Source organism: Solea senegalensis, linkage group LG7, assembly GCF_019176455.1.
Source record: "Solea senegalensis isolate Sse05_10M linkage group LG7, IFAPA_SoseM_1, whole genome shotgun sequence".
NCBI classification, from domain to species: domain Eukaryota; kingdom Metazoa; phylum Chordata; class Actinopteri; order Pleuronectiformes; family Soleidae; genus Solea; species Solea senegalensis.
In genome coordinates this window covers 10,941,351-10,959,557 of record NC_058027.1, presented here as the reverse complement: position 1 = coordinate 10,959,557, position 18,207 = coordinate 10,941,351, and the positions used below count along the sequence as shown (strand labels likewise).

Here is an 18,207-nt window from a genome sequence, read left to right as displayed (position 1 = left end):
AATTGACTAAGTGATCATTAATTCAGTCAGTAGCTCTAACGCTTTGTGTCATGAGGTTTTAAAGTGCAGGAGGCCTCTGTCTTTATGCACCTCATCCATGGATTTATACATTACAAAAACTGCATCTTGCATCACTTAGATTATTATCGTTGAAGCATTCATGTACATAAATACATTACATAAATATAATTACGAAGGAAATATTAACGTAATTAACGTAATTTCATTTTGTCCAGAGACTCTTTCTTTTTTAGTGTGACAAAGGGTTTTACGTCCTTCTAAATAAAGGCATATTTTTATTTTTATTTTTATTTCTAATTTTTGAGAAAAAGATAAAACAACGAAAAATTGACTGTTAATTTTTGACAAATTAAACTGTCTCTCTCAGTTCTTCAAAGCATGTGAACCTGGCAGCAAGAAAAGCAGTTATTGATGCCTTTTTGTCAGGTCCCCTGGCGCCAGTAAATGGACACATATCTGAAATAAAGAAGAAAAAAATACCTCACATGTAAAAAGCATAAACCACAGATTGTTACAAAAGGAGTCACTGGAGCTCATTTTATGTGAAAAGATGTAACTGCCATCCTCTCTATAAAAGAGTGTTGTGTGGATGTACTGCACAAATTATTTTGTTTGAACAAAAAAGTGAGATTTATAGCTGAAAATGATCAAGAGTTACATTTCATGTATTTATTCAAATTGGGAAGACTGTCATATTGGGAAACTGTCATGACCATTAAACTGCATAAGGAATATTCTTTTGCAGGCTCTTGAATGAGACTGATCGAAGGGGACAGTTGTATATGTTAGGGATGTTTTTGGCTCATGAGCGAGGAGTTAAAAGATCAAAACATCCATTTTTTCAAAATATAATAAAATAAAGCTGATAGAAGAAAAGCTTTTAGGAAGTATTGTAATCATTTATTACAAAATATGTAGAAATGTCCTCTCCAGTGAAGTACTCTTATGTACTCTTAAGTACTTTTATTGCCTTTTTTTCTTGTATTTATAAATGCAACATTATACCAGACAATTTATTTTATATTTCCCAACTTGTATTTTTTTTCAGGTTTGGGTCATGAGTTTAAATATATAGGTCATGTTAAATATTTTGTTTAAATCAGAAGCTTAATATACCGGACATGGCATTGGACAACATTAAAGCTATATGGGACGGGATTTTGCATATTGGCAAAAACATATAAACTTAATTATCCATTGTTACCACCAGATTTTCCACACAGTTTAAGAGCAGCCCTCTGTTCTGCCCACCAATACCTGACAGAAACAGAGGCAGAGCAGTTCAGAGGCTCAGGATAAGCCTCATGTTTTATTTGTGAAAAGAGGCCCCATTGTCCCATAAGTCACCTCACACAGCACTCTTCGACTTCACGCTACAATAAGCCCGTCCTACTGCATTAGCATCACCTGCTGCTCGAGCACTTAGCTTGTGTTCTGCGTGTCCTCTGTGTTGCAGCCAAACATCCATTTGGAGGTCCTCGGAAACTTTGACGCTTTCTCAGCCACACACTGAGCAGTGGACGCCTGGGATGTGTTGGTGATGTTTCATAAATACTTTGTCCAATAAATAGCCCTCTTCATGAATACATTCAAACCAATCCAATGCAAGCTGCATCTTTAGCCTGGCCAGCATGATTTCTTCAATTTAGGAATTTTATTGAATACATTCAAAAGGATTAGGATTGTATGATTTCATTATTTAACCTTTTGGATAATATTGCCCTTTTTTGGACACTTGTTAGACAGTTGTACACCCACTGAGAGACCCAGTAAGGACTACAGACTGTATATAAAAAGTAGAAATTATCTTCCAGTTTTCTGACTGAGAACAACCCAGAAGTAACAATATACTGAGTAACCACCAGGGGGTGACTCTGCTGGTTGAAAAAAGAAGTCAGTTTGAATGGAAGTAATAAAAGTAGAAGTAAAGTAAAAGTTAATTGTCTCAATTTCTAGTTTAAACTCTTCTTCAATAGAGCATAATGTTACTTTTGTAATTTAAACCATTTAGAGGAAAATAGAGCACAATACGAGTGGACATCAGTGTAAATGACAAGTGAAATTGTGCCTGGTTGCATGTGACATCTGTGAATTTCTTTTGCAAATCGCACTTCTATTTTTACATACAGTATTTGGAAAACGATAATTGTTTGTCTGGCCTCACATTCTCCTGGCTGAATCTTCAAGAAAACCACATATAATGAAAAACTGTGAAGATTTTGTTTATAATCTCAAAATCTGTCTATAAAAAGCTCTGATAAAACCAAAATGTTCAACCACTCACTCAACAATAGATATATGACTTATATACAGTATGTGATGTAACACAACGATGACTGAGGTATGTAAATATTTGTACTACAATCTCTGTCTGTGGAGACGTTCCAGGGGGAGAAAAAAAAATCTTGTATTAAGTTGCTGCTGCACACCAAACATATAATTCCACCACACCTTTACATCAAAATCATTAAACAATAGTTTACTTTCATGAAGTATTGAAGGGAAATGCATTGTGATCTTCTATCATTAGTCAGAAAACCATCTACAAAACCAGACTGTGTTGTTCCTAAACTAAAAAAATACTGAAAAAAGACAATTATTGACCTACTTCTGAATAATGTGACGTTTATGTTGTGTTTATTGGTACAGCTTTTTGGAATATTTTGTTCATTTTATTTATTATACCTACACATTTCTTGCCCGTCTATCAGCCAAACACAGTAGTGGAGGAACTACACAACATCTACAAAAAATCTTCATGTATTTAAAGCACAGCTGGTGTAATACTAGTTCTTCTTTTTCTGATTTTTTAAAAGTTAGTCGTCAAAGTGATCCACTCCAGCTGTACTAGAGTCGTAACCTCAGCACAGTAACCACTGTCCTTCCTGGTCCAGATGTTCATGACTAACTGTGGTAATGACAAATTCTAACGACTATCAGTCGCTCACTTTGAGAAACAGTTCCCAGCTTCACTGCAGAGACCTGAGGATGAAGTTTCTCTGTGACAGTGATGATAAAAATCACAGAATGCAAGCAAACTTATACAGTTTAAGACTTTTGCACATCACTATTTATAAATAATCTCAGTGACATTCAAACTCCAAGTGTCACGGAAGAAATTCCATGCGTCATTTGTGGAACACTGTAAACTCAGTTCATTGCCTCCACTGCTTCTGCACACACATCATAACAACAAAGTCAGTGCCAGCAGTGGCTGTGTTTATTGTTTCCTACGAAGAAAATAAAACTATGAGCTAAAACATGTTCTGAAACATGTGGCAGATTTGCAGGACTTCTGTGAGTTTATTTGTGTCACATATTGTTTGCAGTTGATAAACAACAAATCTTTCTTCTTTTTTCTTTCCAACATTCTGCTGAAGTCTCTTGTCTTGATATTGTTGGGAACTTGGAAGAAAATACAGGGATGAGATGATCTTATTCTTGATCTTAGACTTTGCTGTAACAGACTAAATATCAAAGTATTTCCTATTACACAGAAATACTCCCACTTCTGAGCATTCCTAACAAGAGGAAATGCTGGAGAAAAGACCCACTGGGACCATTTCAGCACTCATTTTCTCATGAAGTGAAACTAGCAGATAAAAAAGCCAAAAAAGGTCCACTGAGATTTGGTTAACATGGGACAAACATGGCATGACGTCTTAATTACATTAAAACAGATTAAAATAAGAAGGTTCAAAATTAAGACACAAGTGGTGCACAAACAATTGAAAACGTGAAAATGTTTTTTTCCCTTCATGTTTCAGTGGAGTATTGTAAAATAAACACTTTGACAACATCCTCCCTCAGCAATGAGGTCTTCACTTCCTGTTTGTATATGGAATATGGGACATGGAGGGTTATGCCATTTAAACCAAAGGGCAGCAGATTCCCAGCTAGGTGGAAGCTGGTGGGATAAGCGTCTCAAGGGGGAGGGAAAACACAGAAACAGTATGGAAAACAAGATATTTAAGCAGAAGGACAAAATACACAACATGTAGCACACTTTTAAATGATACTTACACATTATTTATGACATGTATTATTGTCATTAAATAGGCCCTTTTTCTTTAGACCTGAATACTTCTGCCACTGTCAATTTAGAGTATTTCTGGTCATGAAGAGCTATAATAACTTTTCCTGAGACATGTTGATGGTGACACACATGGAAAAGAAAATCATGAATGTGCACATTTCTCTTTGATAAACAAAAAAATTGTGCAATAAGTTCAACATGTTGGCTATTATTTCTCGGGGTTGGAGGAGAAGATCAATATCAATCTTGTGGGTGTGGAATTAATCACAGTTATACATACAGTTGTATAACATTGAGTGGATCCCACTGTTCACTTCACTCATGCAGGACACATGCTGTAAATTACAGCCAATTTGTTTTCATGTTCAACAGGTGGCAGTAACTTAGAGGAATGCAATAAATAGTAAGACTTAAAGCTGGAAACAATAACGTAAACAATATTCGGATACAGATTCTGGCTTAAGTGATGTCAGCAGTGCAGGATAACGGCATCTATACTTGAGTTCACACATTTATAATTAAGCCTATCAGCTCCACACGACTCTCTGTGTTTGTCACTCTAGCATTGCTTAGATCTTGTGTCACTTGACAACATTCCCTCACTGCACACAGGAAGTGATTTGTTTTTTGTTTTAAGTAAAATGAGACGTCTGCACCCATGAAACTTTTTACAAGTGACTTCTACTGGTCAAAAAACAACCAGAGTGACAGGATAAAGGCTTCTTGTCCACACCCTCACCCCTGCACTACTTGTGTACACACACAACCTGAGTCAGGTCTGATAGTACTGCTTGACAGAGCCCATTGTCAGATGAAGGCTGGAGCATAGAAATAGTGTTACAGCATTTCTATTCATGGAGACCAAACAGAGGCAGAATAATAACATCATCACCAAAGTTTCTGCACTGCAGCTTTAAATCTTAACTATAGAAATAATAATAATGTATAACAGTATTATTCAGCAAACCTCTAAACCTCTGTAGGACTTCACAAAGTTCTTCTCTTATGTAATCCTATTTTTTTTTTGTTTAAATCTTGAAATTGCACCAAAAACAACTTGCTTCTTGGCCTGCTGCCTAACTCTTACTGAAGTATGTAAACAAGTTTTTGGGACATAACAAACTGGTAAACAAACCTCCTCAGAAGGTAGAGATTAGTGGACAGTGCTGGACCAGAGACAGAGGAAAGACGTCAACCCAAGTTTCCCGATCTGTAAATTTAGATGTGCCTGATAAAACTGAAATGGCTCAAGGGAAAGACAGAGAAGACACTCCTCTGTGCTGTTGCGCTTGTTCGTAGGAGGTGTACTATCTAAATCCATTATCGAGTAGTTTAACCAGTGCAGGGATTTTGACAACAACAATATCTCCAGATAAAAATTTGTCACAATAACGTCTCGCATCGACAGGCACCGCCCTCTTCACCCAAACAGAGTAGACGATCTTCTACAGCCAGTGTGAATAAAACCAGTGTTTGGACACTTTTTGCTGAGCTGAGAGACACGCTCATGTCCTAGGTGAGGGCTGGAATGTAAACTATCTATGGCCCACTCTGTGCTATAAACACATAAGACAAATAATAATTTCACCAATAATACTGATTTAATTTCATTTGAATTCAGTGCAACTATCACAGTCATTATTGCTGCTGGATATCATCATATTTCTCCTATTTCTCTTAATTCTTTGAATAAAACATGTGTGTTTGTTTGTTTGAGGCAGCTGTGAGATTATGTGAAGATGATGTGTGTGTGTGATGATGTGGTTCCTATAGTTTGTCTATTTCCAATCTGCTCTTCTCAGTCTGTCTCTCTTGTTTGATTTAGAGAATACACACATTTTGCATGTATTAGTAAAGGCCAAATAAAGAACCTTGTTTGAGGTTTCCTGTATAACGAAGAGCAGAAGAATAGAACAAAAATAAACATGGTCTTAGACCTGCAGCACCACTATTCAACACAAATACATTATTCTTGGGATTTTTATAGACATTTTATAGACACTGTTAGAGGCTTTCAGAACATTGTGTTGACAGACTAACATGCTTCTGTCTGCCGCCAGTGCTGGCTGAGCGCAGCACTGTGCTATTTCTGTGTCGTTCTGTGTCGAGATAAGGCAACTGTGGAAAAGATATAAAAGTGGTCTATGTGATGTGTTTTGCACAAAATAAGAGAACGACTAAAGTTATTTCTTTGGGGAATATGCTTGCAATTGTAAATCATATTTTGCCAGCTTAATCTAATGACATTTGAGGTTTAAAAATCAGTGTTCCACAAGTTGCACTTAGTTGTGTTTTCATTATTTTAATCAAAATTACCCATTTTAAGGATGTATATATTTTCACTGTATATAGAAATGGACAAAAAATCTCCAGTTCTACAAACTTTATATAAACAAAGCCAAAATATGCATGAGCTGCCATCCAGAGCTAGAGATATGGAGTCAGAGTCTGCGTAGTAGTGATTGTAAAGTGGAGCAATGACGTCATTGTTATTTTTGTGTGTTATGTTTGAGGAGGGATTTATTAACTTTATTGCACAAGTGGGTAATCACATGGTTTGATTGTATTTTTGAAAGTGGTCCATCTTTATGTACAATCTACATGTATGTCCCCTACAACATCTCCTACATTTAATGATGAGCATTCTACAAACTTTACTAAGATGGGAAAAACAAATAATCAGGGTGCCGGAATCGTACTCTTGTACTCTTGGATATATTGTCATTCATGTCCCCTTTAGAGTGATTATAATCACTTATTTGACAATGTCTCTTAAATACATCTCATAAAAACACAAAATATAGATTTGGTTTTATTAAATGCAGACGATTAATTTTTATTCGTCAGCTAAAATATATCCAACATACACATGGCCACTTTATTAGGTACACAGGACAACTAATAAAGTGGCAAGAAGGAGACCCAGAGGGGTCTTCGGCTGCTGTCGTCCAGTTTTTGGTCCATTCTCTGCAGTAAATCAGCAGTTTCGGAAGTCTTGCACCAACAACTTGACCATGTCCAAAGTCACTTAAACCACCTTTCTTCCCCATTCTAATGCTCACTTTGAACTTCAGCATGTCTACATACACTGTTTATATATTTGTGCTAACAAGTAGTTTAACTGGTGTAACTAATAAAGTGGCCAAGGGAATGTATTCTGCATTACTTTGTCCACAGCAATGACAAATGCAAAGCAACGTACCTTTGTTTGGCCAGAGACTTGCATTCACAACTATGGTACAGTCTTTAAGTTCAGTCAGGTAAACTTCACAGAGCATCAATCACTGATCTCCAATCCAAACACATGTTAAAGTCACATTCTCCTGTTCCCTCTCAGCTGCACAGACCTCAGACATGGCTCTCATCTAATGGACAATAACAAAGCAGCTAATAGCGACAGGATGTAGTTCAGTCCCACTCAAAGACACTAAATCAACCTGTTCCAAATAAACATTAGCGTTTTACACCGCTTCGCTCGTCTTGAACTCTTAGTTTAAACTTTGGAGTGTGACATGTGTAATTTATTACAGTGCAGTGACAAACACATGAACACTGAACGATTCCTGGTTTTAATCGCTTAAGGTTTGGCTGGTACAAATTAAAAGTAAATAAAAATTTTCTCTGGTCACTCCTTATATAGAGAGAGTTAATTCTATTTCTCATATACTACAAACACTGGGGTATTTAGTCATATTATTTGAGGAAGAATTATTACATAGAATTACAAGAGCAGTTGTTAAATTCTGAGTGATAAGGTCAATATTTTAGCTATGTGTATTTTTTAAGTCCATCAAAAAATAAATCTATATATGGTGTGGCAGTAAGGAAAATTACAACAGGTTTGACTCCTTCATCAAAGATTCTATAATATTTTGGTGTTGTGATTTAAGATTACTACATGAACTGATTCCATGTGTTGTTTATTTCCACAATTAAAACTGCCAAATATTTTTTTCTCGATAAAGTTGGATATTTTTCACAGTAACTGCTGTAACCTGCTAAAATATTTTCTCAAGGCTGTGATTTCTTTGCAAGTAGCTTTAAATTGTCACTCATTACAAGTGAAACACACCAACCATTAACTGCAAAGGAGAATTCAGATTGCTGTTTAAGGCTGCGAGGCATTCAGCAGAAGTGAGAGCACAGATGCAGTAAGCAGAACTAATTTCATCAAATATTAAACTTGGTTAGGAGACTCAGCTGAGCAGCGCAGCAGTCCTGTGGGACTTCCAGGTCTGACTGTGATGGTGAGAGCTGGAGGATCATCGGACATTTTGTACTGAATGCAGACCTAGGTGGCCGCCATTTTGATATGATATTAATATGATTTATTGGTGTATGATAACAGTATTTATTATTTCGACCACATTGTTGGATAAACCCATTTTTGGCCGTCAGATAGTAGCAGATCCAGAGCTTTTGACCTCCTCATCTTATTTATCATCTTTGTCATGTGTAGACAATAATCAGAGTAAAGATGTAAAGTATTGAAGATGATACAATGATCAAGGGTAATACAGTTAGTTATCAATCATTTATCTTTAAAAAAAAATAAAAAATCACATACTTCTTTTATAGAAGGATTTCAAGTGTTTTTTTCTGTTATGCATCTTAATGTCAGTTTGGCATTCATGTTGTGCAGTTATGTTTCTGGAAAAGTCATTTGTCATATGTGTTTTATGCTTACAATACACGTCGACACAAATCCACAGTTAGAGGTTAAATTAAACCTTCAAGAGTAAATAAATATTAATAATCTGTCAAACACAGAATAGTTTGGAGGAGCATGTGAAATGAAAACTGACTTAATGAGGCACACGATTCCAACTACAACAATATAACAAAGTATTAAAGTTCTTTTCCCCAACAATTTTGTTGATTTTTTTAACATAAATAAAGGAAAACGTGAAAATTAACCTGGAATGATTTCAACGTCATGTTTGAACACAGTTTGCGTGAGCTGCACTACGAGAAGTGGAACAAAAGTTGACTTTTCCCTCTGTTAAAAAGTCATGAATCCAGAAGAGCTAAATATTAGAGAGAAGATGACACATGGACTCATTCCATAAAAGCTTTAAATGAATGTAAAGCAGGTGAATCATGTACCGATACACCCATGCAAGGTAAGAAAATAGAAAAAGAAAAAGAAGTGATTGTTTCAATTAGAGACAGCAAGCCGGAAAAGTAATCTAAGGAGAAAAGCCAATAACCATCTACACATATTAAATTGCTATAATTAAACAGTAACACCGAGAAGTATTATTTTCTATGTGATTGCTGATGATTCTGCTTTACAAGTAAAACCTCTGTGTGGCCAAATATATGGACATAAAGAAAGAGACTTAATTGTTGCACAGAACAAAGTTATCTAAGGAGAGAATCTGGATCATTTTGAAAATGCAGTCAGTTTAAAACTATCATTCATGTGCAGTGTTTGCTGCAAAGTGAACGCAGGATTTTTATGTCCTGTAGTTGAGGCGGACATTTTAGGGCCGTGGCATATGTCGGGTTGAAAGGAGTGGGCCATAATGGGGGAACTGAGGGGGAATGATTTTTTCGGGGGGCTAAAGTGAAGTGCATTACTCATAGGCAGCCAATAAGTTGGCATCATCCCATCGTCCTCCGTCGCCTACACTCAGCTCCTCCATGTGAGGCATACTTAGCTCCATTCATTATGCATGTTCACTACCACCACCACCCACACACAGGGCTGTCATGGCTTGTTCCCTTTGACAACTCAGCCTAGCTCTACTTTTGCCCCTAAGAGGATGTAGACGGCTGCATAATTTAGACGCCACCCGCTGTTTTCAGGACTCATCTCTTATCAAAAATGTAACAGGCTGAGTTTCTGGGGGAGTTGTACTTTTAAAAGGGGGCAAAGGAAAATGTTCCAGTTGAGACAATGGACAAAGGTGAAAACTTCTGAAACTTTTTGCTCTGCAACTATTTCATTCAATCACGACAAAAGCTCAATGCCGGAAGAGCAACAGGAACTCATATTGCATATTTTCTCTCTTATCACTTTTTACAATTAAAGATCATTTTAAAGTCAGAGTTGTATTAGCAGATGAAAAGTTCTTCCTAAGATGTCTTTGAAAGTCTAATATGAAATCATAGGCCTGTGCATGTGGATGTATATGGTATATGATATATTTAATAAACCAGAGTATTGTTTTGGAGTTGATAAAGGGGAAACAAAAGGCCCATTGAAAGTAACTCCTGCAGCCAGTGTGGCCAGCTGCAGTTGGGTGAGTCAAGGTGATCGAGGTCACATGGAGCAGAAAGATATTAAAGAGAGGCGATGAACACCTGCTGAGAGTTTCTGACTTCACTGTATAAAGAAAAGACATGTGTCACAGTGTAAACACTGATTTGTCTGTACGTTAATCAGTTTCGGGACAAGACATTTGCCTTATTACACAGATATCTGAGATTCTACTGAGCAACACTGTGTAACCAAGAATACCTTAAATCACCAAGAATACATTCATCTAATCTTTGAATCTATAAAAATGTTGTTGCTTTTTGAGTAAGAACATAATACAAATACATATCAATCAAGCCATTAAACTAGGCAACATGGCCACATTGTGTCTACTGTAAAAATATGTGACTGGATTGGTGAAATCAAAGGTAAATCAAATGTAAGACCAGCTGTCCTTTCGACACACATTTTCCTGAAGCTACTTAGACCTGACTGTCTGGAAAACGTCACAGACAAAGAGTTTAGGGTTTTGTTCTATGTGTGAAACATGTGTGTCCCAAAGTTAGACAAACAAAGTGGATAAAGAGCCAGGAGTTTCCATGTCTCCTTTAACTATTTGATAACCTCTTCACACAAGAGTTAATCCCAGCCACCTTATTAGGTGAGTAGATGCTTGTCGTGGGCACAAACAGATCAACACTTCTGCAAGAACATTTTAACTGCAGTAAAAAAATATAAAATAAATAACACACAACTGCTGAGACACAAGACTCATCATTTCTGTGAAACACTAAAAAAACAGTATAACACCTTTGATGTGATTGACCTGATGTTTTACAGTTTTAATCCCAATCGTGGTCAAAACTTTGCCCAAGGTAACAGATCATCAACGTTTTTGATGACAAAAATCAAGATGTCAGTACAGTATGTGCTGTGCACACAGTAGCTGCATACACCACACCATAATAGGCCATATCAGCAGCAGGGCTTGTAATTACTGTTTACTGCCATTGTGGCTCCATTTATGGTGAACTGTCTTAATGTGATGGTGAGCAGCCAGTCTGTAATATTAAGGATTCGCAGGCTGCTCACAAAATGACTCTCATGGATGAGAAGATTATTTAATTCCTGATTCCCAGTAAGGTCAGGATTTCACACACCAGTGAGTGGCCTTGGCTTAAAATGAGAGATTTGAAGTGAGTGATTCAGTCAGTCCATCAGTGAGAGAAGTAATGTTGAATAAGGACACTTGTTTGGGGGCTTTAGAGATCAAAGGTGCCATGTGTATAGTGCATACATTAAAAGTATACTTGGCACTACTTGGTGTAAACAGTTATTATGTTGTTGGTAAAGCTCTTACTGAGCAATTGTCAGTCCAGAATACAGAGTGTAATTGTCCTCTTTGAAGGATTAATGTTATTCATGTTAAACCACTGATATAACTGTAAGAACCCTTTAGCCAGAAACTCACAATTGAGTCACCTGATTCAGAGATGATCATATTAAATCCACTTCATTAAGTGGATAATTTTTGAAAAAAAGGAAAAGAAAGAAAGAAAAGAAATCCAGGCTAATACAGATAATACAGACCTGCTTCTAATTCTTCTTCTTTTCTGAACTGAAGCATGAAATGTACACTTTTCCTCACGACTTAATGGCTGAATTTAATATATTATATTTTTGAAATTGGGAGTTTAAATCTAAAAACATAAACCCTTGATTTTTTGTTTTAAGCATTGTTTAAATTTCCCATGCAGAGTTAGACTATGTCTTTAGATTTAAGGTCATCAAGGATCTCATTGTTACTTGAAAAATGTTCAGTTTAATATATTTTGCTAAAAAGGAGAAAATAATTCTTGAGAATCAGATGAATTCGTATTAAAGCTGCAGTAGACACCAGTTTGCTTTTATCAGTGGATAACTAAAATACTCACATTTCAGGAATTGCAGTTATCTGTCCTCAGCTCCTCTTGTTAGATGAGCAAAGAGAGGTGCACTTGTTTCATACATGACACATGAACTGAGGCAATCTCTCCATCACTGCAACTCTCTGCTGATAATGACATGTCTTCACTCTCTCTCTTTTAAATGCTTTTTTTTGTTTTTTTGTTTTAGATTTCTGCGCAGCATCGACATTTGTTGCCAAACCTATGCAGAGTAGGTATAGTAGAACACAGTGCCCGCTAACTCTGTGAACTGTCCTGTGATTGACTGGTCAAAGCTTCCCGTGGCAGTGCAGATTCATTTGTAAGGCCGTAAAAAGAGCATCTCAAGAGTCATTCTCCCTGAGATCACTTAATTTACATTATGCTGAAATGTAATAGAATTATTACTTACAAATGTAACACAAAAAAACCCACTATAGACCTATTTTGAAGAGAGACAGACTCTCTGACTTATAGTTCCAGTGACTTCCAGCTTATGTATCTAGACAACAATGTGTGGCCACGACTCAAGGATCAGCAATGGGATTGGGATTACTGATTTAGTTTAGCCTCTTATGCTATCTGTTGTTATTCCCCTCTGATGCTGTGGTAGAAATGGGAAAGATGTACACAGTTTAGAAAAAGCCTCCCTTCCTTTCTGTCCATTTCAGCCTCTCACACGCCACCTTTTTGCTCTTCCTTCCTCCCCTATCTCCTCCTCCATTGCTAGAGGGATAACATAGCGACGGCCCCTTGTTTAGATAAGTTAATGCTGAGATGTCAGCCTTGATTCTGATGTATACCACCTGCCTTAGCCTCTGGTTGACCTCGTACTCCAGCTCCCACTGCAGAGACATTCCAGTGCTTTTCTGGGACGTGTTTACACTGCAGCAGATTGCCCTGCTCTCCCTGTCTGCTTCATCACAGTGGACAGTGGTGGGCCTTTACATCACAGTCATCCTAACATACACACTGTTCTGAGGGAGCAGTGATGTGTTCAAGAATACGAGTTCCAGTGAAGTTTTAGACACAAAGGAATTAAATACTCAAACTATGCCACAGTGCTTCAGTCAGATTTAAAAATCTAAAGACGGGAGGTGTAAGTGAAGTGGGCATACTGCTTGCTGTTTTAGACTCGGCCTCAGGAAGGGAGGCCTGTGAACAGCTCAAGTCACTCGAGTGCCAAGATCCTCCCACTCTGAGAGCTCATGTGAACACTATGACCTCACTGCATGTGCTCTTTAAATGCTTTAAATCTGTTGATTTACTTTTTAAGTGCATGGAAGATCCTAACCAAAGGACTGAAGTAAAATGGAATTCATATTTAATTGCAGGAGGTGAGTTTTAATCCTTGACATGAATCAAAAAGAAGAATCTCACTTATGGAGCTGGCCAACAGAAACTAAACATGGAACAATGCTGTTATTCAGCCTTTATATTCAGGATGCAGACATTAATTAGTTTACAGAATGTCATCAAATAGTTGCATTGCTCTATAATAACTTCTTCTCTTAGGAAATGAGACAAATGATATTGTAATACAGATTTCTGGATGAGTAGTGTACTTGTCTCTAACCAAAAGTAAAAAGTAGACACAAACCTTGATGTTGTCTAATCATCTCACTACCTGTGCTATGCAGTATTAACAGCTGGTTTATATGCAGTCATGACCACCTACACTACAGTTACACATTACTGGTGAAACACTCAGTTGCTGTCACAATCACCACCTGCTCTTTGACATACCACAACTCACCAAACCATTTAAATCCCAATCTTCAACACTGCTGGCTATTTACTATACAGTAATAAATGATTGGTAAATGTCGATCCTTTTAATAATATCCCCCTGACACTATATGAAAAGAATGAATGTGTAGCAATAAAATGGCCTACATAACAAACAAGTGGTAAAATATGAGTGAGACGTTTTCTTTAAAAATCAATAATTAATTATTTTTCAAAATTAATGGCAGAGGCCTTTTAGAATCTGAGGACCAATAGGCCTCAATATTCTGTTATTGTAGAGTATATTAACAGTCACATTCCCCTTATGAAATTTCATCAGTGAGCTCTGCCGCCATCATGTGGAGAAAAGAGGAAGTGACAGGACAGAATCACGTCAGTGGTGAAATGGGCCTATTTGTCAACAGTGTGTTGGCTCTGATAGAGAACTGTTTTGCTTTTAATATTCACCTGTAGAGCAAACTGTCACACTCCTGTAATCATTCTAGTAGCAAATGTTACTTATTTTGAGGTCATACTGTATTTTCTTCTTATTCATCTTTTTATTTGCAGTTATGTCTTTGACATTGTTTTTGTTCTCATAAGATGCTGCTTACATACATTGTGAGGCTATAAAAATCTGCAAGTAAATGTAATTGTTCTTCTTCTATGGGGTTTAACAGCAGCTTTTATTTGTGAGGTTGCATCACTGCTGTAAATGTGTTCATCAGCAAGTATGTCTTACAATTTATTGAAGAATAAATTAAGTAAAATGATGCCACAGATTACAGGACCAACAGCTCCACCGTGGGGAACAACAGGGTCAGAGATTAAACAGGTCTTGGAGACTGTAGTTTATTTATTTTTACCATTTTTACTTTGTTGGAAACTGTCAAATCTGTCTTAATGTGTGCATAAAAAAAAACATTTAATTTTGTGACAAGGAGGAAGACAACACATCGATCCATTTCCAAACTTTTAATGTAAAAGAAAAAACAATACAGGATTTGGTGACACAAGGGGAACGAAATGTTATTGATCTCATTTGTCTTTCTCCTTCTGCTCTTTCTCCTTTTTGTCCTTCTCGGCCTTGGCCTCTTCAGCCTCGTGTCGCTTGATGAGTTCCTCTACTTCTTTCTGTTTAAGAACCTTGATTTTCGTTTTCCCATCTTCTCGTGTCAGGGTGGCAATCTCCACTGAGAGAGTAAATATGATAGCTTTTCAATGAAGGGTTATACTACCCATTTTGTTTAATTACTTTAATTTTTTTATCTGAGCTACAACAAGAACAAAAAGTTGACAAATTCTATGTATATAGTTCAGACATCTAAGTTGTAATTAGAGTAATTATATTTCCTGCATTAACAGAGCATGTAAAAAATATTTTTAGTAGTTAAACTCTGAGAGAGTACTATCTTTAATCCTCACCTTTTTCTGCTGACAGTTTACTGACATCCATTGTTTTGTTGAGGACTTTGACTGCCAAAGCCAAAGCAGAGGACAGAGTCATCTCCCCTTCTTTGAAGTCCTGTTTCAACATGGACACTGCAGCCTGGGGCCAAGAAGTCAACACATCAGACACAGAGACATATTACTTAACTCAAGTGTTGCATTAGAACCTTGTGAAAAATCATGAATAATTCACTTTCCCCCCTAACACAACATTGTCAAGATAATTGACACCATTTCATCATCCCAATGATTTTCAAAGGGAAGGACATTTCAGACTCACAGCACTGTTGTTGCCAATGCAGGTGGCTTTCCAGCCTCCATAGTTGCCACTGGGGTCACTCTGGTACAATTGGAAACCATAGTGTTTGTCCCAACCCATGTACAGAAGAGAAACACCAAATGGCCTCTTTCCTTTTAAAGACAAACCACATGAGTGTTACAGAATGAAAAAAAATCTCTGTGATTTTGAATGAAAATGTTCTGATATATTTTTCATGTGTAAACATGCACACAATCAATGTTTGTCAATTATATTGATTGAAGAGATTGAGTATAGTTCACCAGCTGACATCCTTCAGCAACATTAAATGGGAAGAGCAGTTCACCAAGCAACTACTGCACATCTTACCTCCAAACTGTGTATAGGCTTGCTTGATGTCACACAAGGCTGTCACCAATTGCTCACAGGGTATAGGCTCCTGGTACTGCAATAGATATCTTAAGGGAAATTTTAAATGGTCAGCTGTTGCTTTTCAATTTTATCAACAGTTAGAATGAAAAGCTGAAACTTGAACATTAATATCATACAATGATAAATAATTAGCATTAATGCACTCGCATTTGGTGCAATTTAAAAATATTACCTCTGAGCAATTAGCCGCAGTTCATTTGTCAGTACATTTGCATCTGACGTAATCCCAGCAACACTGCAGGCCATGTCTCTGAAAGAGGCAAGAATTAGAAAAACATGTTATTCAAATGTGCATGAAGTAGTGGGTGCAGAAGAGTCTCTGTAATTAACTTGACTCACTCATTGAGCTTGTAGATCTTCTCAGAGAAGAACACCTCATCAAGCAGCTTGTGGATATTGCGTCTCTCTGCTGCCAACAGCACTCCGTCATTTGCTAGAATCCCCAAACATGTTCCAGCATGTCCAATTGCTTCCATGGCATACTCCACCTGATACAGGCGTCCTGTGATTTTTTTGTGAAAGTTTGAAATGAGAGTTCTGTCTTCTAAAAAATCTTGACATTTATTAGTCACTATATTTTGACAAAAATAAATAGGCCTATTCACCAAGTATTAATCTTTTTGATAACTTAATATTTATCAAAATATTATATTTAACTTAATACAAAATAAGCACTTGCCTTCAGGAGAAAATATGGTTGTCCGAGAATCATATCTGCGAGACTAAACAGAGAAATAACAAATTATTAGGTCTGAAAAAATGATGAATAAACTAAATATGAACTCTTTCATAGTTTGTTAAGCAAAGATGTGTGCTGAGTAGACACTCACCATTTTTTCAGGTCGTTGAAACTGTCCTGCAAAATAGACAACAATTAGCAACAACATCAAATCTAACAATCCATTAAATAATATCCATTTATATAATAAAAATGCAGATACAATAACATGTAATTACAGTGTACAAGCTGTAGCATGAGCAAAACAAATGGGAATAGTTAAATGAAATGCATAGGTTCAGAATTGTACTGAACTGAAACCGCTTATCAACCCACTTGTAAAGTGTTCTATGTCGAAAATTAAAATATAATATATAATAAAAAACGTATTGGGGAAAAAAAAACCAACTTTTTTTCTAGAGAATTTATAGAGAAAACACTTCAACATTAAAACAAATAACTGGGTTTCGTTTTATAACTCATCTGTGTCTATGAACAAAAGTTATTTTTTGCTGAAGAAACCAACAAATCCAGCAGGATAATGTACCCAAGCATTGTCTACACTTAATTGTAGTTGTTTTATTGAGTCTTTTACTTGTACTTCCTACTCCTCAACATTTCAGAGCTATAAGTGCTCATTATCGTACAGCAAATAAATACACAAATAAGCTAACTAATAAAGTGCAAAAAATAAAACCGCAAAACAAGCCTCAGAGAATAGTTTTGCACACACTTAGTTAGTATCTGTCTACTTTTTGTGCCAATGTTTAAGGATGCTAGCTAAAAGATGCTAGACAGAATGAATCTGCATTATCTCGGCATGCTAAGTCACTAGCGTGCTAACTAGCTAGGTCCTCAATAAAAACAAGTCCTCCAGCTACAATAACATAACATTAAAGTCAATTCTAGACTGACTCTAAAATACACACGTTACCACTGTAATAGAGAGTTAAATAAAAGTAGTTACCTTGACTAAAATGATCAAAGTTAGCCTAATATGGCACAGTCAGGGCAGTCCAGCACTTTCAGTTTGATGTTTCTTTACAAGCCGGATGCTGTGGCAGTGAGATGATAATTCAACAGCGCCACCCTTCAGTAGGAGGACCGACTATATTCTTGCATCGATGTGCCCAGTTCTGTGAAAACTGGAAAATGAAGCACTTTTACTTGATCGGTCTTCTCACGTTTTTAAATACAATGCAAACAGTAAAGTGTGTAATTCAGTATATGTTTAGCATTAGTAGTTATAAACATGGGAATAATCTCGCTATTTCAAGTGTTTTCCTCCAGTCCTGGTGGGGGAGGTAATGAAAAACCGCTGTGATGAAAGCGTGACACAAACTCATAAGTAGAAGCTCTGCTGCGTTCACGCAACTGTGGCAGAATTTGAAAAACAACAAAATACCAGTGATGATTGTGTTATTTACCTGGAAT

General features: G+C 36.7%; 1 protein-coding gene across 2 annotated transcripts; it reads right to left on the bottom strand.

Annotated features, from left to right (window-relative positions):
- Positions 1-14,875: 14,875 nt before the first annotated feature.
- On the bottom strand, positions 14,876-17,847 carry LOC122772507 (proteasome subunit alpha type-4). 2 transcript variants are annotated; one of them, XM_044030644.1, is made up of 9 exons: positions 17,741-17,847; positions 16,886-16,911; positions 16,735-16,777; positions 16,395-16,557; positions 16,228-16,305; positions 15,993-16,081; positions 15,645-15,775; positions 15,341-15,464; positions 14,876-15,108 (listed from the first exon to the last, which is right to left on the bottom strand). In XM_044030644.1, exons 2-9 carry the CDS (start codon positions 16,886-16,888, stop codon positions 14,954-14,956), a joined length of 786 nt encoding a protein of 261 aa, XP_043886579.1. In that variant the 5' UTR covers positions 16,889-16,911; positions 17,741-17,847; the 3' UTR covers positions 14,876-14,953. The 2 variants fall into 2 exon arrangements, with proteins under 2 accessions (XP_043886579.1, XP_043886581.1); XM_044030646.1 differs by having other exon boundaries at positions 16,886-16,906.
- Between the last annotated feature and the right edge of the window lie 360 nt (positions 17,848-18,207).